At 45.2% G+C, this 25,333-nt stretch overlaps 1 protein-coding gene across 1 annotated transcript in view; it reads right to left on the reverse strand.

The window, feature by feature from the left end:
• ADCY2 (adenylate cyclase 2) overlaps positions 1-25,333 on the reverse strand; it is a 454,325-nt gene that overhangs the window by 58,883 nt on the left and 370,109 nt on the right. The window contains exons 16-17 of the mRNA XM_027520567.1: positions 13,189-13,326; positions 3,233-3,352 (exon numbers count right to left, since the gene is read on the reverse strand). Of these exons, the coding sequence (XP_027376368.1) occupies positions 3,233-3,352; positions 13,189-13,326 (258 nt within the window). The remainder of the gene's footprint in view (positions 1-3,232; positions 3,353-13,188; positions 13,327-25,333) is intronic.

Here is a 25,333-nt window from a genome sequence, read left to right on the forward strand (position 1 = left end):
CAGGGTCTCACCCTTCCACTCACAAAGGAGCTCATTGGTACAAATCATTAAAGGCATGCCTGTCCTCTGAATAGGTGATTGAAGGTAGGGAGGATGACAAGGCCTACTTTAATAATTCCTGTGAAGACTGAAGAATGTAATGAAAGTAAACAGCAGAGAGCAGTGCCTGGTCCATATGAAGCCAGATAAATTGTGCTTTTATTGTTATAAAATGGGCTGTGTGTAAGATTTGATTTTAAAAAGGATTTTGCTGCTAAAACTATGCTGAAAACAATTATTAGAACTCAGGTTTTTGATAGATCAGCCTAAGTGAATGAGAAGCGGAATTTGTTGTTGTTCAGGCAGTCAGACAAGTCTGACTCTGTGACCCCATGGACTGCAGCACACCAGGCTCCCCTGTCCTTCACCATCTCCTGCACTTCATTCAAACACATGTCCATTGAGTCGATGATGCTGTCCAGCCATCTCATCCTGTGTGGCCCCCTTCTCCTCCCGCCTTCAACCTTTCCCAGCATCAAGGTCTTTTCCAATGAATCAGCTCCTTGTATCAGGTGGCCAAAGTATTGGACTTGCAGCTTCGACATTAGTCCTTCCAGTGAATATTCAGAGTTGATTTCCTTTTGGACTGACTGGTTGGATCTCCTTGCAGTCCAAGGGACTCAAGAGTATTCTCCAGCACCACAGTTCAAAAGCACTGATTCTTTGGTACTCAGTCTTCTTTATGGTTCAACTCTTATATCCACACATGACTACTGGAAAAACCATAGCTTTGACTATACTGTCCTTTGTCAGCCTAGTGATGTCTCTACTTTTTAACACACTGTCTAGTGTAGTCATAGCTTTTCTTCCGAGGAGCAAGGGTCTTATGAACAAGGCATGGGGATGGCTCCGAGGCACACCCTCCTTCCTGGGGTTGATGGACCGGGTGTGCTAACGACATCCATCAAGTAGAGGGAGCCAGACCGCACAGGGGTTTTAAATTTTTCTCTAAAGAAGGGGGCTCCGAACTGCCCATGGTGAGGTCACAGCTAGTAAACCCTCGTCATGAATCTCGTCCCTCACATAACGAAAAATAGAAAAGATGCTGCCTCATCCTCAGTGGGTTCACAACACTGCTGAAAATGAAGGCCAGGACCCCAGGGAAAAGGGATGAAGCTTATATTGTCCTCTCTTCCTGAGCCTGCGGGGACCCTGTTGTGGACTTTGGACAGCTGGCCACTGAAACAGTCACGGCTTAAAGAGCACCAGATGCCCCTACTATCTGTACACAGACCTTTGAGCACCCCAGAAAACTGAAATGATGAGATGGGGAAAAGGATGAATGCCTAATGTCAAGGGGATCAATCAACAAAAGCAAAGTGAAGAAAGGAGACTTCACTGTTATAGTTGATGGAGTTTAAGAAACTGGTAGAAAAATTTAAAAATATACATCTTAAATGACCAATTTCCATGAGTCTGGACTAGTTCATCTAGCACTCTAGAAGCTACGGGAGACAAACTAAATGTATGTTACTTTTAGACGATTATTCAGAAAATCAAAAGAAGAGTATCAAAATCACTTTTTTTTTTACACACAAAATTCATAGAAGAAAGAAGTCGTTAAGCAGTAAATAACTAATTTAGTTCTTTGCACTTAAAAAGACTGATGTGTTAGTAAGTTTTGAAATTTCAATGTAGGCCCTTCTGGACCTTGGTTAAAATGGGTTGTTAGTAAGGATTATTTGAGATATAATCACTGGATGGCATTTGCAGTTGAAGAAGAAGAAACATGAGCTTTGGACCCAGTCATCACAGAGTCAGGAAGCTAATTCATGGAGCAGGACCCAGTTATCACAGAGTCAGGAAGCTAATTCATGGAGCAATTAGTGAAATCTGTAAGCAACACACCCAGAAATTCAGTGACATACAACTGAAAGCAACATGCTGGGGTGCACACTATAAAATGTTGTGTCAAGATAAAATGGTGCTGTCACTACGCAGAACAGTATGGAGGCTCCTCAGAAAACTAAAAATACCAGCAATTTTAACTGGTCCAGCAATCCCACTCCTGGGCATATATCCAGACAAAACCATAATTCAAAAGGACACATGCACTATTTATAGTAGCCAAGACATGGAAACAACTGAAATGTCCGTCCATACGTGAATGGATAAAGACGTGGTGCATGTATACACAATGGAATACTACTCAGGCATGAAAAGGATGAAACAATGCCATTTGCAGCTACGTGGATGGACCTAGGGATGATTACACTAAGTCAGTCAGATCATTCCAAGTCAGATCATCACTAAGATGATCATTCTGAAGTAAGTCAGACAGAGAGAAACAAATACCATATGCTATCACTTATGTGCGGAATATAAAATACGACACTGCTGCTGCTGCTGCTAAGTCGCTTCAGTCGTGTCTGACTCTGTGCAACCCCATAGATGGCAGCCCACGAGGCTCCCCTGTCCCAGGCAAGAACACTGGAGTGGGTTGCCATTTCCTTCTCCCATGCATGCAAGTGAAAAGTGAAAGTGAAGTCGCTCAGTCGTGTCTGACTCCTAGCAACCCCGTGGACTGCAGCCCACCAGGCTCCTCTGGGGATTTTCCAGGCAAGAGTACTGGAGTGGGGTGCCATTGCCTTCTCCGAAAATACAACACAAATGAACTTATCTACAAAACAGAAACACACTCACAGACACAGAACACAGACTTATGGTGCCAAGGTGGGAGAGGGTTACCCTGGGAGTTTGGGGTCAGCAGATAGAAACTAGTATGCACAGAATGGATAAACAACAAGGTCCTATTGTATAGCTTGGGGGATTATATTCCACATCCTGTAATAAGCCATAATGGAAAAGAATATATATGTAATAAACCATGATGGAAAAGAATACATATCTGTAAAACTGAATCACTTTGCTGAACACCAGAAACCAACACAACATTGTAAATCAAACGTAAGTCCGGAAAAAGATGAACATGTAGCGTTAAGAGAAGAAGGCACAAAGTCATCCGTGAGAGCCGCAAAATGCCATGGAAAGTTTGTCCATGTGGTCTAATCAGTTTCTACTGGCTGGGAGTTTTCCATCAAAGGCTGCCAATTTTTACCCCATCAGGAGAGACTCAGGTGTAGAGTCTAAACAAGGAGAATAAAGTCTACGGTGGAAGAGGAAGTGGAAGGCACAGGCACTGAATCGGTAACAGCACACAGGAAAACAATAAGAACCCGGGGGATGCGCTTACCGGCAGGAAAAACAAATTTTGCGCACGCAGAATTGCTGCCTGGTTACTTGCGCCAGAAAGACTTGTGTTGGACGCGTTGGCAGTCGGAAGAATTGTTTCCTCTGAGTCACTCAGGAAAAACTGCAAAGAAAATGTTGCTGCAATGAATCAGTGCAAAGGAGAGTAAAGGGTTAGCAGGTGGGGGCTCAGCTTACTAAGGACATGTTTCTTCGGCTCATTGAGCAGCGTTGTGGGGACTGTTCAGCCTCTTTACTTCACTGCTAATCCCTTCATCTTCTCTTTGAGGCTCTGGAAATTTCTATCGAATAAGTAAGGAACTCTTGCTGTGCTCCACAATGCACAGTGAATTCCAGAACTCCCAGACTGATGTTAAGGAAAACAGAAGCACCTCTCTTAAACAGGAATTTAAAATGAACCAAGCACAGGGAAGACAGCTTTGTTAGAATGACGTTGGAGGCTGTCGTTGCCATCCGCACAGTCAACTCTCCATCATGAGATGGGAGTCTTCACTCTGTGTTTTTGCAGTATCTTCATCTTCACCAAACGCATCAGTGGAGTCTCCTGAATTTTGTATCTTAAGAAAATTAATTAATTTTATGGGAAACATGCAATAGCTGATGCCAACATTTGCTTCTACTATTTATGAGTGCTTGGCAGCTCAGGATCACCAGGGGTAAAATGGGAGAGAAAGGATGCTCTCAGGACTATTGGAAAGGGGGTCCTAATTTAAAAAGGAAGCAATCCTGAGAAAATAAATATGATTAACTCTTATAGGGGCTTTCCCACTGGCTCAGCAGTAAAGAATCTGCCTACAAAGCCAGAGATGCAGGTTTGATCCCAGGGTCAGGGAGATCACCAGGAGAAGGAAATGACAACCTACTCCAGCATTCTTGCCTGGGAAATCCCATGGACAGAGGAGCCTGGAAGGACACAGTCCATGGGGTCACAAAGAGTTGGACACGACTTAACGACTAAACAACAATAGTGGGTACCAACAGCAGCACCCAGAAGGAAACGGCCAGTCAGTTAGCAAGGGAGGAAAAATTCAATCTCTTTCTTTCTGTTTCTCTCTCCTTCACTCACCCGCTCTCCTCTGTTTCTCTCTCTGTCTCTCTCTTTCCTGGAGAAGCTACCATACAGATTGCTTAGGATCAGTCACTTTCTATCCTGTGACTGTGGGTCAGACAGCTGTTCAGTGAAGATGAAGCAGAGAATCGTGGGCCAGGTTCCCTTATGAAAGATATCCCTCTCCTCCATGAAAGTAGGCTAGGCTTTCTGCCAGGGCTCGCCATCTATGCTCAAGGTCTAGAGAGGAAAACTTCCCTGCAGTTTCTGCTGTTTTGTTTGTCCTTGTTTGATGGCGGGCTTCTTGTCAAAGACCTCCAGCAATTTACTTAGGTAAATAAGAAGGCTTTTGTTTAATATACTCTTAAGAACATTTCCTCTCAGATTCCAAGAATGGTTCTAGATACAATGTTTCTGCACATTATATATTTTGATAAAATGCTGCAAAATACTAATTTAAAAGTCAAATAAATGTAGATTTCTTTATTTATGAATTGTTGTTGTTTGGTCACTAAGTTGTGTTTGACTCTTTGCGACCCCATGGACTGCAGTATGCCAGGAGATATTATTATTTACTATTAATACTAAATAATTTATCAAAAATGTCACAAACCCTGGATGAAATATAAATGTGATGATAACTTGGAAAAAATATAACAGGAAAAAAATGGAGTAATTGGTGGCCAAATACAAGACTCCAAAATGTAAAAATTTAGATTTGACAGACCCAACATACATTTGATTTAAATACTAATGGAAACAACAAATAGAAGGAGACCATTTAGATTGACAGGTTACTAGTCTCAGGAATCTGAGATCTTAAAATAATTAAGGAAAAAACCTTCTTAATTATATCAGCATAAAAAGAAGAAAATAAATGAGTAATAATATATCCTGTGAAAGCTTTGTCTTGCAAGAAGGCTCTGAAATAGTAGGATGGTTGAACTTGAAAAGCAGTGGAGAACTTTAATTACCACATTCAGGAATGCTTCATTAACCCCCTTCAGCTACTTTTTTCTGGTATTTAATTAACTACCCCTAAAATCAAGACCTCTTCGTTCTGTCTCTGTGGCTTCACACTGCATTTTGGAACCAATTTTCCTCTTCTGTCTCCTTAGCCACTTAAAAATAACAAACTCCTAATTACAGCCAGGCCAAGCTTGAGGGTTATCAATCCCACATCCTTCTCCCTCCTGGGTTAAGGTGCCACAGTTTTCTGCACAGAATGCATTTCTAGTTTCATAATTATTTAGGGGAACTCCTCTCTGGACCTATTTTAGTATTTCTACAACCTTTGCCCTAGTTGGGAAAATGGTATTCTCAAACCAGACAAGATATCCCAACTAAGTGCATATTTTTTAGCCCTCCTTCCAAATGTTACATTTCCCAGACAATGTAAAGCACCTCAGAATTATGTTTGTCAAACAATATGAAATTGTGAACATGCAATTTAATACTGTGCTTGTGCCCGATAACATCATTGCTTATCATTTGGTTGGAGTTAGAAGTAATTATCCAATTAGAATTAGATGATCAATTAACCACTAGTTAACCATGGCTAACTCTGTGTCTAGGTGGCTCACAAATCTGGGCTATTTGTAATTATTCTCTGCAGTTTCTTGGAAAAGGTGCACAATTTTGGGAGGCATCACGTGATCAAAGTGTCAAAATGTCAGAAAAAAAATGGAAGAGGATTTGAGCTTCTCAGACACGGCTCTGAATAGACAGCTGGGAACTAAAATGGAACAAAACACACAGGTCTTTTGCTATTTGATACCCCAAACCCTATATGTGGGGAAAAAAAAAAGTCAGGATAACTGGTTGGTTGTCTCTACTTTTTATTGGAGCATGGCATTTAAAATGTCCTGGTAATATCTCACAATTCATTTTAAATGAAGCTGACCTGGACATTTTATCATTTATGTTAGTGTGTGCATGTATGTGAAGTCACTTCAGTTGTGTCCAACTCTTTGTCACCCTCTGGACTGTGTCAGGCTCCTCTTTATATGGGACTCTCCAGGCCAGCATACTGGAGTGGGTAGGCGTGCCCCCCCAGGGGATCTTCCCCACCCAGGGACTGAACCTGTGACTCTTCTGTCTCCTGCGTCGGCAGGCGGGTTCTTCGCCACTAGCAGCACCTGGGAAGCCCATGGTAGCCTGTTGCTGCTGCTGCTAAGTCACTTCAACCGTGTCCGACTCTGTGCGACCCCACAGACGGCAGCCCACCAGGCTCCCCCGTCCCTGGGATTCTCCAGGCAAGAACACTGGAGTGGGTTGCCATTTCCTTCTCCAATGCATGAAAGTGAAAAGTGAAAGTGAAGTCACTCAGTGCTGTCCGACTCTTTGCGACCCCATGGACTGCAGCCTACCAGGCTCCTCTATCTGTGGGATTTTCCAGGCAAGAGTACTGGAGTGGGGTGCCATCGCCTTCTCTGATGTTAGTGTGTAATGAGAGGTAAAAGAACACCATCCCTATTGACCCTGGCTCTTACAAAGGCTCTGAGACTTCAGCTCAGGAGAAACATTAGTGACTGAAGATCCACATGGAGGCTCAGCATGAAGGGGCCCGTCCACACAGTCAGGAGCAGAGAGAGCTGGCGGGGGGTCTCAGTCCTCACATCACCCCTGCGGCTTCTCTCTCTCTCCCAAGGGAAAGGTGATGGCAAGGGGTGACAGAAAAGCAGTTTAATAAGGGCTGTTTACCACCGGCTGGAAAAATCCAGGGCAAACCGGGAGTTTTTCCCTGCTGTGAAGGGACTCGGCATCAAAGAGAAAATGAGAACCTTAAACATGTTATCTGAAGTGGGATGAGCCAGACACAAAGAGACTAACAGCAGGTATCTCATGTGTATTAGGTTTTCTAGGGTGGGCAAGTTCATCGTGGCAGAAAGCAGAGTAGACGTTACCAGGGGCTGGGGGTGAGGGGAAGTCGTTGTTCGCGGGAACAGAGCTTCTGTGTGAGACGATGACAAAGTTCTGGAAATGGATAGGGTGAGGGGAGCACAAAACTGCAGATACACTGAATGCCCCTGAATGTACACTCAACCACGGTTAAAATGATAAACTCTGTTACACATAGTTTCCCCAAAGGAAAAACAACAAGCACTGAAAACAGAAAAAGACGGGGGAGAAAGGGAAGAAAGGAAAGCATTTTTTCCTTTACCCTAAAAGAACACTCCAACATCACAGGAACCACAGAAGAGGGTCTGAATGTGCTGTGACTTTAAAATGATGACCTTCCGTGAACAGAAGTCCATCTTCTTCCCAGTGACTTAGGGCTTCCCAGGTGGCTCAGTGGTAAAGACCCCAACTGCCAATGCAGGATATGCAGGAGACGTGGGATCCTTTCCTGGGTCAGGAAGATCCTCTGGAGGAAGAAATGGCTACCCACTCCAGTATTCTTGCCTGGAGAATCCCATGGACAGAGAAGCCTGGCGGGCTACATTTCATGAGGTTGCAAAGAGGTGGACACGACTGAGTGACTGAGTATGCGCACACCCAGTGCCTTAAGGAAAGCTTGCTCAGGAAGGCAGCCCCTCCCCTGAACAAAAGAGCTGCTCTTCCCCTTGGAATGTTAGTCCAGAGCCTGGATTAGCTTCACTGGGTTAATCACTGCTAACAAATAGCAATATGCAGAGTACATCATGAGAAACGCTGGGCTGGAAGAAGCACAAGCTGGAATCAAGATACCCAAGAGAAATATCAGTAACCTCAGATATGCAGATGACACCACCCTTAAGGCAGAAAGTGAAGAGGAACTAAAAAGCCTCTTGATGAAAGTGAAAGAGGAGAGTGAAAAAGTTGGCTTAAAGCTCAGCATTCAGAAAACAAAGATCATGGTATCCGGTCCCATCACTTCATGGGAAATGGATGGGGAAACAGTGAAAACAGTTGCTGACTTTCTTTTTTGGGGCTCCAAAATCACTGCAGATGGTGACTGCAGCCATGAAATCAAAAGATGTTTACTCCTTGGAAGGAAAGTTACGGCCAACCTAGATAGCATATTCAAAAGCAGAGACGTTACTTTGCCAACAAAGGTCCATCTAGTCAAGGCTATGGTTTTTCCCAGTGGTCATGTATGGATGTGAAAGTTGGACTGTGAAGAAAGCTGAGCACTGAAGAATTGATGCTTTTGAACTGTGGTGTTGGAGAAGACTCTTGAGAGTCCCTTGGACTTCAAGGAGATCCAACCAGTCCATTCTGAAGGAGATCAGCCCTGGGATTTCTTTGGAAGGACTGATGCTAAAGCTGAAACTCCAATACTTTGGCCACCTCATGTGAGGAGTGGACTCATTGGAAAAGACTCTGATGCTGGGAGGGATTGGGGGCAGGAGGAGAAGGGGAAGACAGAGGATGAGATGGCTGGATGGCATCATCGACTCAACAGACATGAGTTTGGGTGAACTCCGGGAGTTGGTGATGGATAAGGAGGCCTGGCGTGCTGCGATTCATGGGGTTGCAAAGGGTCGGACACAACTGAGCGACTGAACTGAACTGAACAACTTGGGAATAGGGCTGTTAGTCTAGAAACTGTATTCTTAAAAAAAGTACCAGGATAAGTTTAAAAGCTCTACTGCATTAAATAGTAGTCTCCCTAGGAAGGAGATTTTTCAAGTGGGGCTAGGGAAAAAAAAACACAGACTTACTTCTGAGAGCATCTGACCACATAAAGGTAAAGACTGGTACCCGCCTCCCCAGTGGGAGAAGCCATCTTTCCTGAATGTGAATGAGGGTCCTGGAGCCCACTTCCCTTGCCTGGCACCCCCTGGGGATGTGTGTGACCCCAGGGCAGTCACAGCACCCTGCAGTGGGCCTGGGAACACTGGACCTTGTGTCTGCCTTATGCAGTCAAAATTCATGTGGCTGAGGATCTAGTAGCTGGAGAACATTTCTCTGTAAGTCATCAGATGTGATCAGAGAGGGCACTTGATGGACCAGTCCTTCCCATGATGAATAAGACATGATAAGAAAACCCACCAACTAGGGAAAGTATTTCTTCTCTCTACCCAATGTTGGATTTTGTACTGTTTTGTGATATTTCCTTGAAACAAAAATAAGAGCCTCTGGATGGGGAAGAACCACTAAATCCATCAGGAATTGAGAAAAATAATGGACAGGAACAAGTAACTTAAGTCTTTTCCTTGCTCCAAGGCTCTAGTCCTATAGGAGGCAGCCCAGTGAGCTGAGCCTCATTTCATTCTTTCTCAAAGTTGATCCATCAGACTTTTATTGTGCCTTCCATAGACTTCTCTACTGCACTTGGCAATGCACTTCTTTCTTTTTGAGGAAGGAAAATGACACTGGAAGACATATTTTGGGTACAGAAAATGCATTTCTTCACTCCAAAGGGATTGCAGTTACTGTGAAAGTGAAAGTCGCTCAGTTGTGTCCAACTCTTTGCGACCCCATGGACTGTACAGTCCATGGAATTCTCCAGGCCAGAATACTGGAGTGGGTAGCTGTTCCCTTCTCCAGGGGATCTTCCCAGCAGTTACTGTAAAAATGTGTTAATCGGTGGCTTCCTGGTGGCTCAGACGGTAAAGAATGTGCCTGCAATGCAGGAGACCCAGGTTCTATCCCTGGGTGGGGAAGATTCCCTGGAGGAGGACACGGCAACCCACTCCGGTATTCTTGCCTGGAAAATTTCATGGACAGAGGAATTTGGTGGGCTACAGTCCATAGGGTCCCAAAGAGTCAGAGCTCATCAAACATTTATAGACAGTGACTGAACTGCCTGTCAATCACTAATTATCCTAGGAGAAATACAACCAGCTTTCACATCAGATTTGTTTCCCATTTCAATTCTGCCTTTTAAAAATTAGGTGATGAATCCTGGTTTTATAATATCAAACTGGATTTCATAAAAAAAGTTTTCATTCATTCATTCCTCTCTCCTTTAGTAACTGTGGAATGGCCCTTCCTTGTATAAAAGGTGCTTTCCTGGGATGCAAGAAAAAAAAAAAAAAGACCTCACCATCAGGTGTGTGATGTTGTGTTAAATGCTGTGTCAACTTTCAGGATGTGTGCACAGGTGAGCGCACACGTGAGTGAATACACTTTGAAGGGATGTGTGCTGTGTTTAGTCACTCAGTTGTGTCTGACTCTTGGTGACCCTTTGGACTGTAACGCACCAGACTCCTCTGTATGTGGGATTCTCCAGGTGAAAATACTGGAGTGGGTTACCATTCCCTTCTCCAGGGGATCTTCCCGACCCAGGGATCAAACCTGGGTCTTCTGTGCCTCCTGCACTGGGAGGTAGATTCTTTACTCAATGAGCCATCAGGGAAGCCCTCCAAAGGGATGAAGAAGCCTAATGATAAGGGCTGGGGGCCACAGGACACACACTTGGTGTATCAGAACCCCCCAGAGCTCTAGCTAGTGCTATCCTTCAAGGATGCTCTGCTTCTCCCTGCGCCACCCCTTTTCATGGTGAAGTCCACTCTTTTCAAGCTGTTCCCCCACAGCTCACTTTACCAAGCTCTTCCTGGAGCTGGCTGGCACTTTCTCCCAGAAAGCTGGCTCCCAGAGCAGCAGGACTAACGCACACAGGCTTGCTACGAAGTCCAGCATGAGGAACCCGCTTTAGGAAACGCCCCTGTTTCTCCAAGGCTCCCGCCACTCCCCGTGTCTCTGTCCGTCTTCCTCTGTGGTGATGTATTCACGAACATGCCATAGCCAGTGATACTGCCCGTGTGGGAAGGCTGGAGTGCAGCAGATAGTAATCCACTTGCTGAAGGGCTCTTCTGGGAAAGGCTAGTGTTCAGTTCTGCATCTCATGATCCTCACCAGGAGGCCACCCCCACCCCCAACTCTGCTGACCATCCTGGGGCCACAGTTACACTCTCCTTGGGTCATCACGCAGAGAGTCCTCAGGCGGTTGTGGGGACGCCTCATGAACACAAGCCTCAGGCTGATGGTGGCCAACATCCCCTCCAGCCCTTAAGATCTGAAATCCCTCTGGAGTAGGATCGTTCTCCTACTCCAGAGGGATTTTCCTGTCCAGACCAGGTACCATGTCCCAGCTCTTCCCTGGTCAGTCCTGATGATGCCTTTGTTAGAAATAAGTGCTGTCATGATCCAAGGATGCTTGAGATCTAGAAGAGAGGGTCTCCATCCCTGGGGCACGGTGTCATCACCCTTGGCGCAGGAAGATGGCCTTGGATGCTGTGCATGTTCGGGGGAGGGGAGATGGGCTTGGAGAAGTCCGGGGGGAGGGCTGGGATGGTGGAATTGCCATGGTGAATGTGACACAGCAGGACAACACCACACAGGAACCCAAGACCAAGGGCCAGCTGGTCCTTGGGAAATCTTCCGTCTGCACGGACTTGACTGCAGAGCCCTTTCTCCCAACAGACACCATCAGTTCTTACTGCACAGGCCCAGCTGGGGGCAGCCTCTTTGCAAGCTGAGCTCTGAGGCTCAGCAGGTGTGTACCAAGGAAACAGGAGTCGCAGGGACACCCCTCAATGGCCCTTGCCTTGGAAGAAGACCTACCTTAGGGCCCGCGCTTCTCAGGGGAGCTAGCAGGAGCTGGGCTGTGTAGTCAGAGGAAGCGGGAGGAGCGAGCACAGCTGCTAAGCCCACGGGAGGACACCCAGGAATCCACACTATCCCCGCCCTGATGGACAGGAAGAGGAAGAAGGGAGGGAAGCTGGTGCTTGTCTGCCACCTTCCTCCCGGGTGTCCTTAAGGTGGACTTCGAGGCAGAGTGAAGGAGAAGGGGCCAGTCCGCCCCGGCCACTGCTACCCCAGCCCATCCGCCTTCCAGTTGGTGTCACCCTCACCTGAATCTCCAGGTGCGTCCGTACAAACCGTGTGACCCATGGTATGACGCTGAGGACAGATCTCAGGCACACCGTCAAGGTCCCTGCCTACTTCTTCAGCCTTACTTTTTGCTGCTTCATAGGATACATTTCTCTCTTTGTCCTGATGCTAAATGTCTTCCCTCCTGATCTTCCCTCCATCATCCGGAGAAAACTACTTGTGTCCATTTTCAGAATTCCGTCCTGCCGGCCCAGCTCCCCTGTCCTTGCCCCACCCCTCACGCTTTCACTGTCAGACTCTCTCATAACCTCTGACCCAGCTGTCAGTCTCCTAAACTTGGCCATAAACTCTGGGGAGACAAAGTCGCTTTGGGTTCCTAGGATCTAGTGAAGTACCAGATGCATATTTATGCTCAATATATGTTCTTCTTTTTTTTTTTTGCTGAGTGAACGCCTGGTGGTCGATGGTGATGACATGAGAATAATTAAAAGGATGTGTCTTAATTGGCACTGATTAGTGACATGTCTGCTTTGAAGGATATACCTCTAAAAACATTGATACGGTAAGAGCAACCCCTGGTTCAGTACTTACCAAACGCCTGATGCCATCCTAAGTGTGCTAGGAGCATCACTTCATTTACCTGAAAAATCCACCTTAGCAGAGAAGTGTCAGTTCTCACTGAGAAAGTCTCAGCTTTCTCATGAGAAGTGAAGTGGAGCCTGTGGAAGCTTTTAATGAAAATTCTCCAAAACCGCCAGCTGGTTAAGGTGGGAGTGACGGTGATGTCTGAAATCAGGCCCTTTAAAGCCCAGAGCAGCACCCCTTTCCCACTGCAGCCTCTCTAATTTGCTGATTCTGGTCTTCCTGGTGATTAGCCTGCTAACATTCGGTGGCATTTCCGTAGCTGGAGTCAGGACGAGCTAGGGGGTGGGAAGCTGCTGGAAGGAGTCTCCCTCCCTCCCTGGAGGCCTCCCCAGGAAGCACCCTTCCCCTATGCAAAGCGGTTGGATGTTGAATTTAAACAGGCAGCAGTGGGTGTCGCCGAAGGAGCTATGGGGAAGGTTTCAAAATGCCACAAGATGGACCAAATCCCACGAGATGGACAGCACGTCCGGGCCATGACTCACCATATTGAACACGGCCATGGTCAATATGATGGCCGTGGTGATGACCGTCAGGGAGATCCGAGGCCAGGGCCGGTTGGCGATGATGCCCGATGACTTTAAAAGCCACAGGAGAGAAGCAGATGCTTTCTTGCTGCATTGCTAAGAGCGGAGAGAAAAAGAAACGCGTTGCTATTTTACGTATTTTTCTCAAGTTTCTCAAGGATGTTTACAACACGAGATGCACCGATCTTCTTCACACACGAGACCAGTAGATCATGTCGGCATTCTTCTTACAAGCTGGGAACAAATTCACTAAATTTCTATGACAAACTACGACACGCTTCTATGTCCTTTAAGAGAGACCTGAAATTATGTTTAAAAATTCTTCTGGTGAAGGAAAAATACGCCAGTCAATTAAACGACTCTGGCGGATGTGTTGGGTCTCAGATCACAGCTGTGAGGAAGCTGTTTTCAGAAATTCAGGTGATTTGTGTAGAAAACAGCCCAACGTGCAGCTAATCCGAAGAGTTCATCTGGACCACACAATACGATAGTTTGGAACCTGTCCCTGTGAAGATGAAACCCAGCGCTCTCCGCTGTGATTGTGGTGATGGCTATACCTCATCCTGTCCTGAGAGGGCTTCCCCCACGTGGAGAAGCTCTACTTTTTATTATAAAAATACTATTTTTAATTGTGTTAAAATACATAAGATAAAATTTACCCTCTTAACTGTTTTTTTTTTAACGTTCTTAGGGCTTTTTAAAAAAAATTGGAGTATAATCGCTTTACAATGTTGTGTAGGTTTCTGCCATACAACAAACAAGATGAATCAGCTATATGCATACTTATAACCCCTCCCTCTTGAGCTTCCCTCCCACTTCATCCATCCCACCCCTCTAGGTCATCACAGAGCACTGAGTTGCTGCTGCTGCTGCTGCTGCTAAGTCACTTCGTCGTGTCCGACTCTGTGCGACCCCGTAGACGGCAGCCCACCAGGCTCCCCCGTCCCTGGGATTTTCCAGGCAAGAACACTGGAGTGAGTTGCCATTTCCTTCTCCAATGCATGAAAGGGAAAAGTGAAAGTGAAGTCGCTCAGTCGTGTCTGTCTCTTTGAGACCCCATGGACTGCAGCCCACCAGGCCCCTCCGTCCGTGGGATTGTCCGGGCGAGAGCACTGGAGTGGGGCGCCACCGCCTTCTCCGGCACTGAGTTGGGCTCCCTGTACTAGACAGCTGCTTCCCACCTGCTATCACTTCACACGTGGTCATGCACATACGTCAGTGCTGCTCTCCCAATTCGCCCCACCCTCCCCTTCCCCCGCTGTGTCCACGTCTGATCTGTAAGTCCGTGTCTCTGTTCCTGCCCTGCAAAGAGCTCGTAACCATCTTTAAATGCGGAGTTCAGTGGTGTTAATTCTGCCCGCTTTGCTGTGTTGCCTTTCCAGGTGGTGCAGTTGATAAAGAATCCGCCTGCAAATGCAGGACACATGGGCTTGATCCCTGGGTCGAGCAGATCCCCTGGAGAAGGGAATGGTAACCCACTCTAGGATCCTTGCCTGGAGAAGTCCAAGGCCAAAGGAGCCTGGTGGGCTACAGTCCATAGGGTTGCAAAAGAGTCGGACACGATGGACGTGACTGAGCAAGCACCCATGTACACTACGGGATGAGAGATGGTTAGAAAGGTCATCAGCCCTGCGGCTGCGGCATCAAGCCCCCCACGGCTGTGAAACTTTATGCAAGTTACTGACCCTCTCTGGCCTCGGTATTTTCCTCTCTGAAATAAGAATAGCAATAGTATCTGCCTCTTTGGTTTTTTAAGAGATTTAAATGAGCTTCATAAGGTGCCCAAAACAAGACGTATGTGTTAGTTTCTCTTCTATTTGTGAAGAAAACATATTTCTCAGGAACATTTCAGGGACTAAAAATCTGTTTGCTTTATATCTGCATGCGTGTGAAGTCGCTTCAGTCTTGTCCAACTCTTTGTGACCCCATGGACTATAAACCACCAGGCTTCTCTGCCTATGGGATTCTCCAGGAAAGAATACTGGAGTGGGTTGTCCTGCCCTCCTCCAGGGGATCTTCCCAACCCAGGGATCGAACCTGTGTCTCTTACATCTCCTGCATTGGCACGGGGGTTCTTTACCACTAGCACCACCTGGAAAACCCTAGATGAATGTAAAAAACACTTTTTTCTCTCCTTTCTACTATAGTTTTTTTTCCCGTCCAGCTCCTGGTATAAAGAGATGCAGAACATTTGTCTACAGCATCTAACCCCCTGTGGTGTGGAATCCCAGGGCTCATTCTTTGGGCAGAGTCTCCTGGGACCTCCTCTGGTTTCTCCTACAGCCTGTCTGGAGGGATGAGCCAGTGCTGCCCTGGGCTCCAGGGGCTGAACCTCAGGCTAGCGGCCAGGCTCTGCAGAGCATCTTCCTGTTAGCAAGTCAGGGGGAGCCAGATTTATGCCTTAAGTTTCTTCTCCAAAGCATGGTTCGGATGGGGGCTGGTGATGTCCTTAAATCTGTTGTCTGAAGAGAGGCCCTTCAATGCTGTGGACATGTGGTATCATTCAGGATGACACAGCTGGAGGACGCTCACCTGAAAGTGTATCATTATCCTTCTAGCACATCCTACACTGAATAATATTAATACCACACTGAATAATATTATAATTAATTAATAATTATTATAAATATAATATATTTATAAATATATATTTGTAATATATTTGTAATGTATTTATAAATATAATTAATAATTATTAATAAATTTATTAATATAATTAATAATATTAATACCTACACTGAATAATATTAATAAGCCACAGTACTTTTGAACTCTGGTGTTGGAGAAGACTCTTGAGAGTCCCTTGGACTGCAAGGAGATCCAACCAGTCCGTCCTAAAGGAAGTCAGTTCTGAATATTCATTGGAAGGACTGATGCTGAAGCTGAAACTCCAATACCTTGCCACCTGATGGGAAGAGCCGACTCCTTGGAAAAAACCTTGATGCTGGGAAAGATTGAAGGCAGGAGGAGAAGGGGACGACAGAAGATGAGATGGTTGGATGGCATCACTGACTCGGACATGAGTGTGAACAAGCTCTGGGAGATGGTGAAGGACAGGGAAGCCTGGTGTGCCGCAGTCCATGGGGTTGCAGAGTCACACAACTTAGTGACAGAACAACAACAATACCATAGACCAGAGTCAGATCTGCATTCCAGAGGAGAAGCTATAACAGAGTGTAAAGAGCAGAGATTCAAAAGAATATCATAGTCATCCAGCTCATATTAAAATAGAAGATGATGCATTTGGCTGGATCCTGGCAAATGACAATATTTATGTATTTGCATCCTAATTGACTAGGATTAGGGTTTTTATTTAAAAGAAAATTATTAAAATGGATGCTTTTGTGTCTGTACACAGAAACTGTCAATAGATATGATAATAAAATCTTAAGAGCAGAAAACACAAAACTGCTATTTCAAGAGAGTGTTTAACTCTAGCTCAGATTCCATGTCACAGTCAATTAAGTAAAATATCTAGTTATTACACAAACATATTGTTGAAACTGTAAAATTTTAAAAATGACTGTTTGAATTTTTGGAGCAATGCATGGTGATGATATTGCCAAACATGCCAGCTGATGGGACTCTGTCACGTTCTGCCCATGCACTAGGCATGTGCTGAAGCAGATGTGGGCACACACACACGTTTTTCTGCTCCTGTGACGCTCTGGGCAAAGTGACACAGTGCTGGCCCTAGAAACTGCTGCCTCTGTTTGCCTCCTGAATACACCGCAGACTGTCCTGGAAATCTGCCACGGTCCTATTCAGTCCTGCAAAGAGCGATCTCCTTGAAGCTGCTCACTAAAGATGCACGGGTTTGGTGCACACTGGGCCCCAGACACCAGGTTCAGAATGAAGTGGGTTCATTTCCGTCTCTGTTGAGTCTTCCTGTGCGCCTCCAAGCCCTCATATGCAATCGTTCTTTAACCTGTTATATCATATACTCATTGTTCTCCAGGTCATAGAGGCAGGCAGCTGCCCCTATCTTTTCATCCCTTCATCAAATCGAGGCAAAGTAAATACAACTGTTCTGAAACATGGAAACTGGTAACACTGCTGGTGACAAGGGCAAGGATATAGATGGTGGTGATGGGGATATAGATCCTGAACTATAAAGACAGTGCAGGAAGAAGAGGAGGAAGATAATGACATTCGAAGTAAGAGAAGAAACCAACGATGGGGGAAAAGGAGAAGAGTACTAACAACTTAAGAGTAGAAAGAATCTGACTGAGGAAAAATGGGAACACTGATTTCATTTGTTGTTCTGAATAAAAATTACAACCTATATCCTAACTTGATAATTTAGTTCAGTTTATTCTGTTTTGGGTTAAGTATTCAAATAAAGTCCCTGATAGATAAATAGTTTTTCAAAGTTTACACCATCCTAATGAGACATTGGGTTTCTCTGGTGCTCAGATGATTAAAGAATCTGCCTGCAGTGCAGAAGACCTGGGTTCCATCCCTTGGTTGGGAAGATCCCCTGGAGGAGGAATTGAAAATCCACTCCAGTATTCTTGCCTGGGGAATTCCATGGACAGAGGAGCCTGTCAGGCTACAGTCCACAGGGTTGCAAAGAGTCGGACACGACTGCGCAACTAATATGTAACAAGACACTATGGGCCTCCCAGGCGGAACCATGGAAGAAAATCCACCTGCCAATCTTGGAGGCGAAGGAGATGAAAGAGCTGCGGGTTTGATCCCTGGGTCGGGAAGATCTCCGGTATAGGAAATAGCAACCCACTCCAGTATTCTTGCCTGGAGAATCCCATGGACAGAGGAGCCTGGCAGGCCACAGTCCATGGGGTCACGACTGAGCGCGCGTGTGCGCGCGTGCACACACACACACACACACACAGTGAGACATTATAAATGATACAACCTCAAAGAATATTGTGGCATTTATTTAGAACATCCTCTTCATATGAAGATGAGAGCAAGCCTTGCTATCAGCTCAGGGTAATCATTCTGTTTGATCTTTGGTTTAATCACTGGCATTGTTTGGGCCAAATCTGTTTCTTTTCCGTCTTGATCATCAGCAAGGCTCACTGTATCGTATGATTGTCTCTTATTACCTAGGGCAAGCTCACTGAGCATCTTCTAGAAATGCTCTTGGCTGTTAATGCCACATCCATCCACTGATCAATATGGAATTGGTGCTAAGTATAGTGGGAGAGGCAGAAGGAGAAAGAATATAAACGTACGTGAAAACACTACCGTGGAGTTGGTGCTGGGGACGGTGAGCAGTGTGGGTTGCTAGAAAGAGTCTGGAATGAATGCTAATGTCTTCATCCAGTACAGGCAGAAGATTCTCAACGTAAAAATAACATATTCATACACGGTGTTTTGGATTAAAAACGAAGAAAAAATATCTCTGCCAAAAATATTTCCCGTTCCTTCCTTCCTCTCTTCCTTTTTTGTTTTTTGAAATTTCTGCATTGGAAATAGTAGGTAGTCTCTGCAGTTCTGGATTCCTCATCATTCGGTGTGATAATTATTAAAGCAGATTGGGTTTGCAGTCTCATTAGTCTGTTCCTTTTTAAAATAAAACGAAGTACCCGCAAAGAAGTCTCCACTTATATAAAGTGAAATGTAATAAAGTGAGAGACGTTTCAGAAAGTTTTAAACATATCACAGTGGTTCGGTAACAAACTTTTATCATTAAAAAATAGAACTGCTCTTGTCTGAAAACCATGGTGAAGTTAGTCATGTAAACATGCACTTCTGTGTATTTGTCTAAAGGGATGCCTACCATGGCATTTTAATTGGGCAAGGACTCTCACTGTCATGCAGCAATAATTACTTCATACATTTGGCGTCACGGAGACTGATGTGTCTACTTTAATTATTTAATTGTACTTGGACTTCCCACAGGCTTTTAGTTCTGAGGCTGGGAAAGACTGAAGGCAAAAGGAGAAGGGGGATGACAGAGGATGAGGAGGTTGGATGGCATCACCGACTCAATAGACATGAATTTGAGCAAACTCTGGGAGATACTGAGACAGAGGAGCCTGGTACACTGCAGTCCATGGGGTCAGAGTTGGACATGACTTAGTGACTGAACAACAACAAATATTTTACAAAATCATCCTGTTTCTCTCACACGCCTTGGCTGAGCCATATTCCTCTGTTATTCATCCACTGGGTGGCCCTCACAGCACCATCTACATCATGTTAGTGAAGTGAAGTCACTCAGTTGTGTCTGACTCTTTGCGACCCCATGGACTGTAACCCACCAGGCTCCTCCATCCATGGGGTTTTCCAGGTAAGAGTGCTGGAGTGGGTGCCATTGCCTTCATCGTGTTCTCTTTGCCTAAATGCTTGTCTCTGGCCACTTGGAGACCTGGTGGAGCCACCTCACAACTCATAAGTGTGTGTGTGTGTTTGCCACACTGCACAACTTGTGGGATTTGGTTCCCTTTCCAGGGATCAAACCCAGGTTCTCAGCAGCGAAAGCACTGAGTCCTAATCACTGGACCACCAGGGAATTCCCATCACAATCCTTGCATTCCCAGAGGCACCCCAGAATTCAGCAAATAGAACTCAACAGATTCTCACTGCAAAAGCTCACTGTCTTAACAGTGGACCCAGAGAGGAATTCCTAGGGGTGTAAAACAAAGAAGGAGGCTACTGATAGAAGGATGGAGACCGTGGGATTGGCCCCAGAGTGTCCTGGAACTGAGCATCAATGGGCTGGGCTTTTGATGCCCACAGGGAAAAGATGTTGTCTTGGGTCTGCAACAGGTGGGCAGCTGGGACCAAGACTGCTGAATAAAACCAGAAGCCTCAGAAGGGTATTCTCTCCAAGTGGAGAGGTCTAGAAAGTCCAAACTCTAGACCAAGAAAGTATAAATAAACTTCCAATGCGAACTCAGACTCTAAATACGGGTGTTGGTTTTGAAATCACATCATCTGCTTCATAATGAGAATCTCAAGGTGAGTGGTTACTGATCAGACCAAAAACCAGAGAAAGGTCTTGGGGCTGTGGCTGCAGCAAGAACAATGCTACTTATGATGACACATCGCACTGCAGGATGCGGTGCACACGCCAGTGGGAGGGGCAGTCCCTACTGGACACGGTCTCACAACAACCAAGAACGTTGAGTTACATAAGGGGCTTCCCAGGTGGCACAGTGGTAAAGACTCTGCCTGCCAATGTAGGAGGTGAAAGAGACACGGGTTCGATTCCAAGGTTGGGAAGATCCCTTGGAGAAGGAAATGGGAACCCACTCCAGTACTATTGCCTGGAAAATACCATGGACAGAGGAGTCTGGCGGGCCACAGTCCATGGGGTTGCTAAGAATCAGACACAAATAAGCACGCATGCTCGCACTATGAGCTACAGAAGACAATGGGCCGTCCAAGGAAGAATCAACAGAAATAACAGAAAATAGAATAAGTATCATAAGATTCGCAAATCAATCTGAAATAGTTTATAAAATAAGATTAAATTTTAAAACCCCATGGATTAGAGTTCATAATGATAAGCAGTTAAGAGAAAGTAACAGCTTTACTTTATAGATGAGTTCCAGAGACTCTTTAGTGACAAACATGTAGAAATTGAGATTAAATACTCAATAGTTATGCTGAAGAGTTAGCTTTAAGGAGACAACCCATAAAATAGCACAGAAATATAGAGATAAAACGTATGCAGTTGAGGCACAGGAGGTACAATAGAAAGATTGAACATACTTGTAATGAAAGCTTGAGAAAAAATAGACTGAGAAAAAGGCAAAATACAGGGAAATATGGGACAATGACGTCATGGACCTGGAACAGAATATGAGCTCTGGAGAAGGCAATGGCACCCCACTCCAGTACTCCTGCCTGGAAAATCCCATGGATGGAGGAGCCTGGTAGGCTGCAGTCCGCGGGGTCTCTGAGAGTCAGACACGACTGAGTGACTTCACTTTCACTTTTCACTTTCATGCACTGGAGAAGGAAATGGCAACCCACTCCAGTGTTCTTGCCTGGAGAATCCCAGGGACGGCGGAGCCTGGTGGGCTGCCGTCTATGGGGTCACACAGAGTCAGACATGACTGAAGCGACTTAGTAGCAGCAGTCGAGATGAGGCACTGAGTCCCATCAAGGTAAAAGAAAAGTAAGCCTCTTCCTCAATACAAGAATCTATTGCCAGGACAAAGAGCAAGTTCTACAAAAGTAGAGAAAGGACATCTTATCAAGGAACCACAGCTGGACTAGATTTCTCCTCAGCACATTAAAATCCAAGAAAATATGGACTCATGTTTTCAAAATGTTAGCAACATTATTGTAAATGATTGGTCAAAGAGGAAAAGAGGCTGTTTTTCTTATTTTTTTTTAATATAAAAGCTGATTGGGGTATATTATACATAGGCTCTCATGGAGAGGATTACAAGAGGAATAATCCTATGGAAATATGAACAGCGCATCTGGAGGAAGGCAGGACATCCAGAAGAATGGTGAGTGAAGAGACCATTAAACCAGAATACCGATAACTACGAATAACACGAGCAGTGTAAATTCAGAAAAATCTAGACAACGTTGGAGGACAGTGGACAGGATTACAGCATGGGGCCTGCATTTTTCAACAAGATGGAGACGACAATGGACCCGGTGAGAAACGTGCATGTTACACATTTTACGTTAATCCCTGAAAGAAAAGACGAGGATATCTAACTGCCGAGTCACTAGAGGGAATAAAGGAGACTCAATAAACTCCATTTGTCCAGGAGATGACAGGAGAAGAGGAAAAATAAACAGAAGCAAATAACATATATAATGGATTTAAAAAAAGCAAAAGACGACTAGCAATAACTGTAATACACATAAATGTACTATGCTTGCCAGCTAAAAGAAAGAGACTCTTGGATCAGAGAACATGACACACACTTAGATGCTGTTTACAAGAGACACACCTGTATAGCAAGGAAAAGCCGAATAAGAGATGGGAAAATACTAACCAAGAGAAAGCTGGCAGGCTTATATTGACATTAGAGAAAATAGACTTCAAGGGAAAAACACTCCTGTGGGTAGGAAGCTTTTCTATCAGCTGGCATGTGGCCTATTTTCTGTCCCCAGGACTATCTCTATATTGGTGCTTTCATCTCTGCTGGGAACAAGGTTGGTGGGCTGATACTGTGTTATCTCTGCCATACAAAGTGGCAAGAAAGCCACACGGAGAGAAAAATTTCTCCTGACATTTTCTAACATTTTCATTTGCTGAATCTGGCGTAGTTCTTCTAAAAGACATTTCATCAAGAAGGTTTTGTGGGAGGCGTCTTTGTTATTTATGGTTACATCTCTTGTGTTTCTTGCACAGATTTAAGTCTGCTTCAGGTAGTTTAGAGAAGTTAAACTTGGCAATAAAAATGCACTTATTGTTATTACTACCATGGTGATGACAGCTATTATTATTTTTTACTGCTGATTGTTATGGAAGTATAAACTTGAATCTCTTATTCTGCATCTTAGTTTCTACTTAGATAAAATGGATTGTTTTGATTATCAAATAAAATAATACTTAATGAAAACACTTTGAACGGCTCTCATATATGTGAAAATACTTTGCAAGTATTACTATAAACTTTCTTACTTAGAATATTTTGAGTCTAAATTGACTTATAAATGAAATTTTTTCTCTGTCTTACTGAATGTCTTTTAAGATGGACATACCTTGTCCAAAATCCAGTTTTACATAAACTAGGTCAACAGTTGAATATACTGGAAAACTAGACAAGAGGCCACTGTGAATCAGGTTCGATGTGATGTTATCTTGCCTGACTTTTTTGCCTTTGAGCCACTGATGCTTAGCAATCACCACGAGGCCGCTTCAGTACCATGACGGTCCATGACCAGGACGTGGACATTCCTCCTTCAGCGCTTGCCAGTGTCTCTCCACACACAGTCCAGCATGCTCTGGAACTTGCCTCCAATTTAGTACAAGGATTCTAAGGCTTCTTCCCAAAGGCTCCAAAACCTACTTGTTGTATAGTAATACTTCAGGGCAAGTTATGAAACCTCTGGACCTTCCCTTTCATTAACTGTAGAGTGAGCATTCCCTCCAAGGACTCTTGTGTGGATAAATGAGCCAGTATACATAAAATGCCTAGCAGAGTTAAGTCTTCACTTTTAATATAATACAACATTTATCATTTTTAAACTGAATTGAGTCAGATATAGAACTATTCACGGATCTCACCAGTCCTAAGCAGTCTACATTGGTTCTGAAGGTTCTTATCCAAGGACAGGGAACTTTTGCAGATCTTGCGGTTCTTATATTCCTGACCGTGATCCAAAGTCTCCATCTGCATCCTCAAGGGATCTACTTATGGCTCCTGCATTATTTTTCACGCAGGGAAACTTTTCTTTTAAATAAGTAGACATGGAAACTCAGGGAAATGAACAGCATCTCGGGCCCTGGGTCCCTCATCCAAGTGCAGACCAGGACAAGGTTATCTCTCAGTTCCCTTTCAGCTCTCAAGATTACGACTCTGAAATGCTAACCAGCATCTGCTGTAGAAAACCAAGGACCTCACCAGAGAACTGATGCAGGGGCACTGAAGGAGACCTGACAAGTAAGCACACAGGATGCTGGCCCAGGATGCTGGCAGGCCAGGAGCCTGTCAGAACTGGGAGCAGGGATGCGGCAACTGCGAGCTAGATTCAGAACTGGGAGCTTGGGAGAGGTCAAGTCTGGGTGAGGCTGGGGTGGGGCTTCTCTGAGCAGTGGTGCCAGGTGGTTGCATTTGCAACCCGACATTCCTTCAAGCTGCTGCTGCTGCTGCTAAGTCACTTCAGTTGTGTCTGACTCTGTGCGACCCCATAGACGGCAGCCCACCAGGCTCCCCCATCCCTGGGACTCTCCAGGCAAGAATACTGGAGTGGGTTGCCATTTCCTTCTCCAATGCATGAAAGTGAAAAGTGAAAGTGAAGTCGCTCAGTCGTGTCTGACTCTTCACAACCTATTAAATACTTACTTTGCGTTTCAAGTGTCTAGAACAGTCAGTGAACAAAACAGGGCTGAGATGAACTCATTCATGGTTTTTTTTTTTTCGTCTAAAAGAATACAAATAGGAAGCCCAACAACCAGGCACTAGGTGGAAAAGGCTAGTTTTCCTTTTGCTAATTTTCTTCAGAATTAACTGGTGAAGGTCACAAAATTGTTTCCAATGGAAGAGCCAGCTTGAGGCACTTTAGAGTCAAGGAATCATGGCACACGTGAGAAGGAATTTCAGTGCAGCAGGGTGAGGGCTGTGGACCACCATTCACTCCTTCATACATTCATTTACACACCAAGTCCATCCCCACCCAGGGCTTCTGGAGGAAGGAGAACAATCAGGGCTCACAGGGAACATAAGTGCCTGAGGATGAACACGGGAGTGGGGTGGTGAGACAGAGGAGGTGGTACATGGAGCCCAAGAGTGGAGGAAGGGAAAAAGAACCTCATGGAAATGACGGACATCCAATAATGCTTACTTGCGTGCATGTGCGCCAAATCGCTTCAGTCATATCCAATGCTTTGCGACCCTATGGACCACTCCTCTGTCCATGGGATTCTCCAGGCAAGAATACTGGAGTGGGTTGCCGTGCCCTCCTCCAGGGGATCTTCCTGACTCAGAGATAGAACCTGAGTCTCCTATGCCTCCTGCATGGGCAGGCGGGCGACTTACTACCTGCGCCACCTGGGAAGCCCAGATGTTTATTTAGCATGCACTTATCATAAACACATCTACATGTCCAGCATTCGGCTGGATTTAGCACGCACTTATCATAAACACATCCACATGTCCAGCATTCGGCTGGATGCACTAGGAGACAGAAAGGAAGCGAGGGCACAACCCTGGTCTTAAGGATCCTTAGGTTAGTGTGACATTCTTAGTGTGACAGAAATCGCAGTCACGCTCAGCAGAAACTTTTTAAAAAGGGGATCAAAGGGGTGTCACTTATTGAGCGCTAAATGACATGGCACAGACCCTGTGTCCCATGGCGCTTCAAGAAGGGCCGTCACAGGGGCTGGCGAGGTTCCCGAGGAAGTTTCTAGGAAGGAGAGCAGGTGCAGAACCCACCCCCACGGGCAAGAACTGAGACGTGGGCAATGTGTGCGGGGGTGATCGCTTCTGGAAGA

This window comes from Bos indicus x Bos taurus, chromosome 20 (genome assembly GCF_003369695.1).
Source record: "Bos indicus x Bos taurus breed Angus x Brahman F1 hybrid chromosome 20, Bos_hybrid_MaternalHap_v2.0, whole genome shotgun sequence".
Taxonomy (NCBI): domain Eukaryota; kingdom Metazoa; phylum Chordata; class Mammalia; order Artiodactyla; family Bovidae; genus Bos; species Bos indicus x Bos taurus.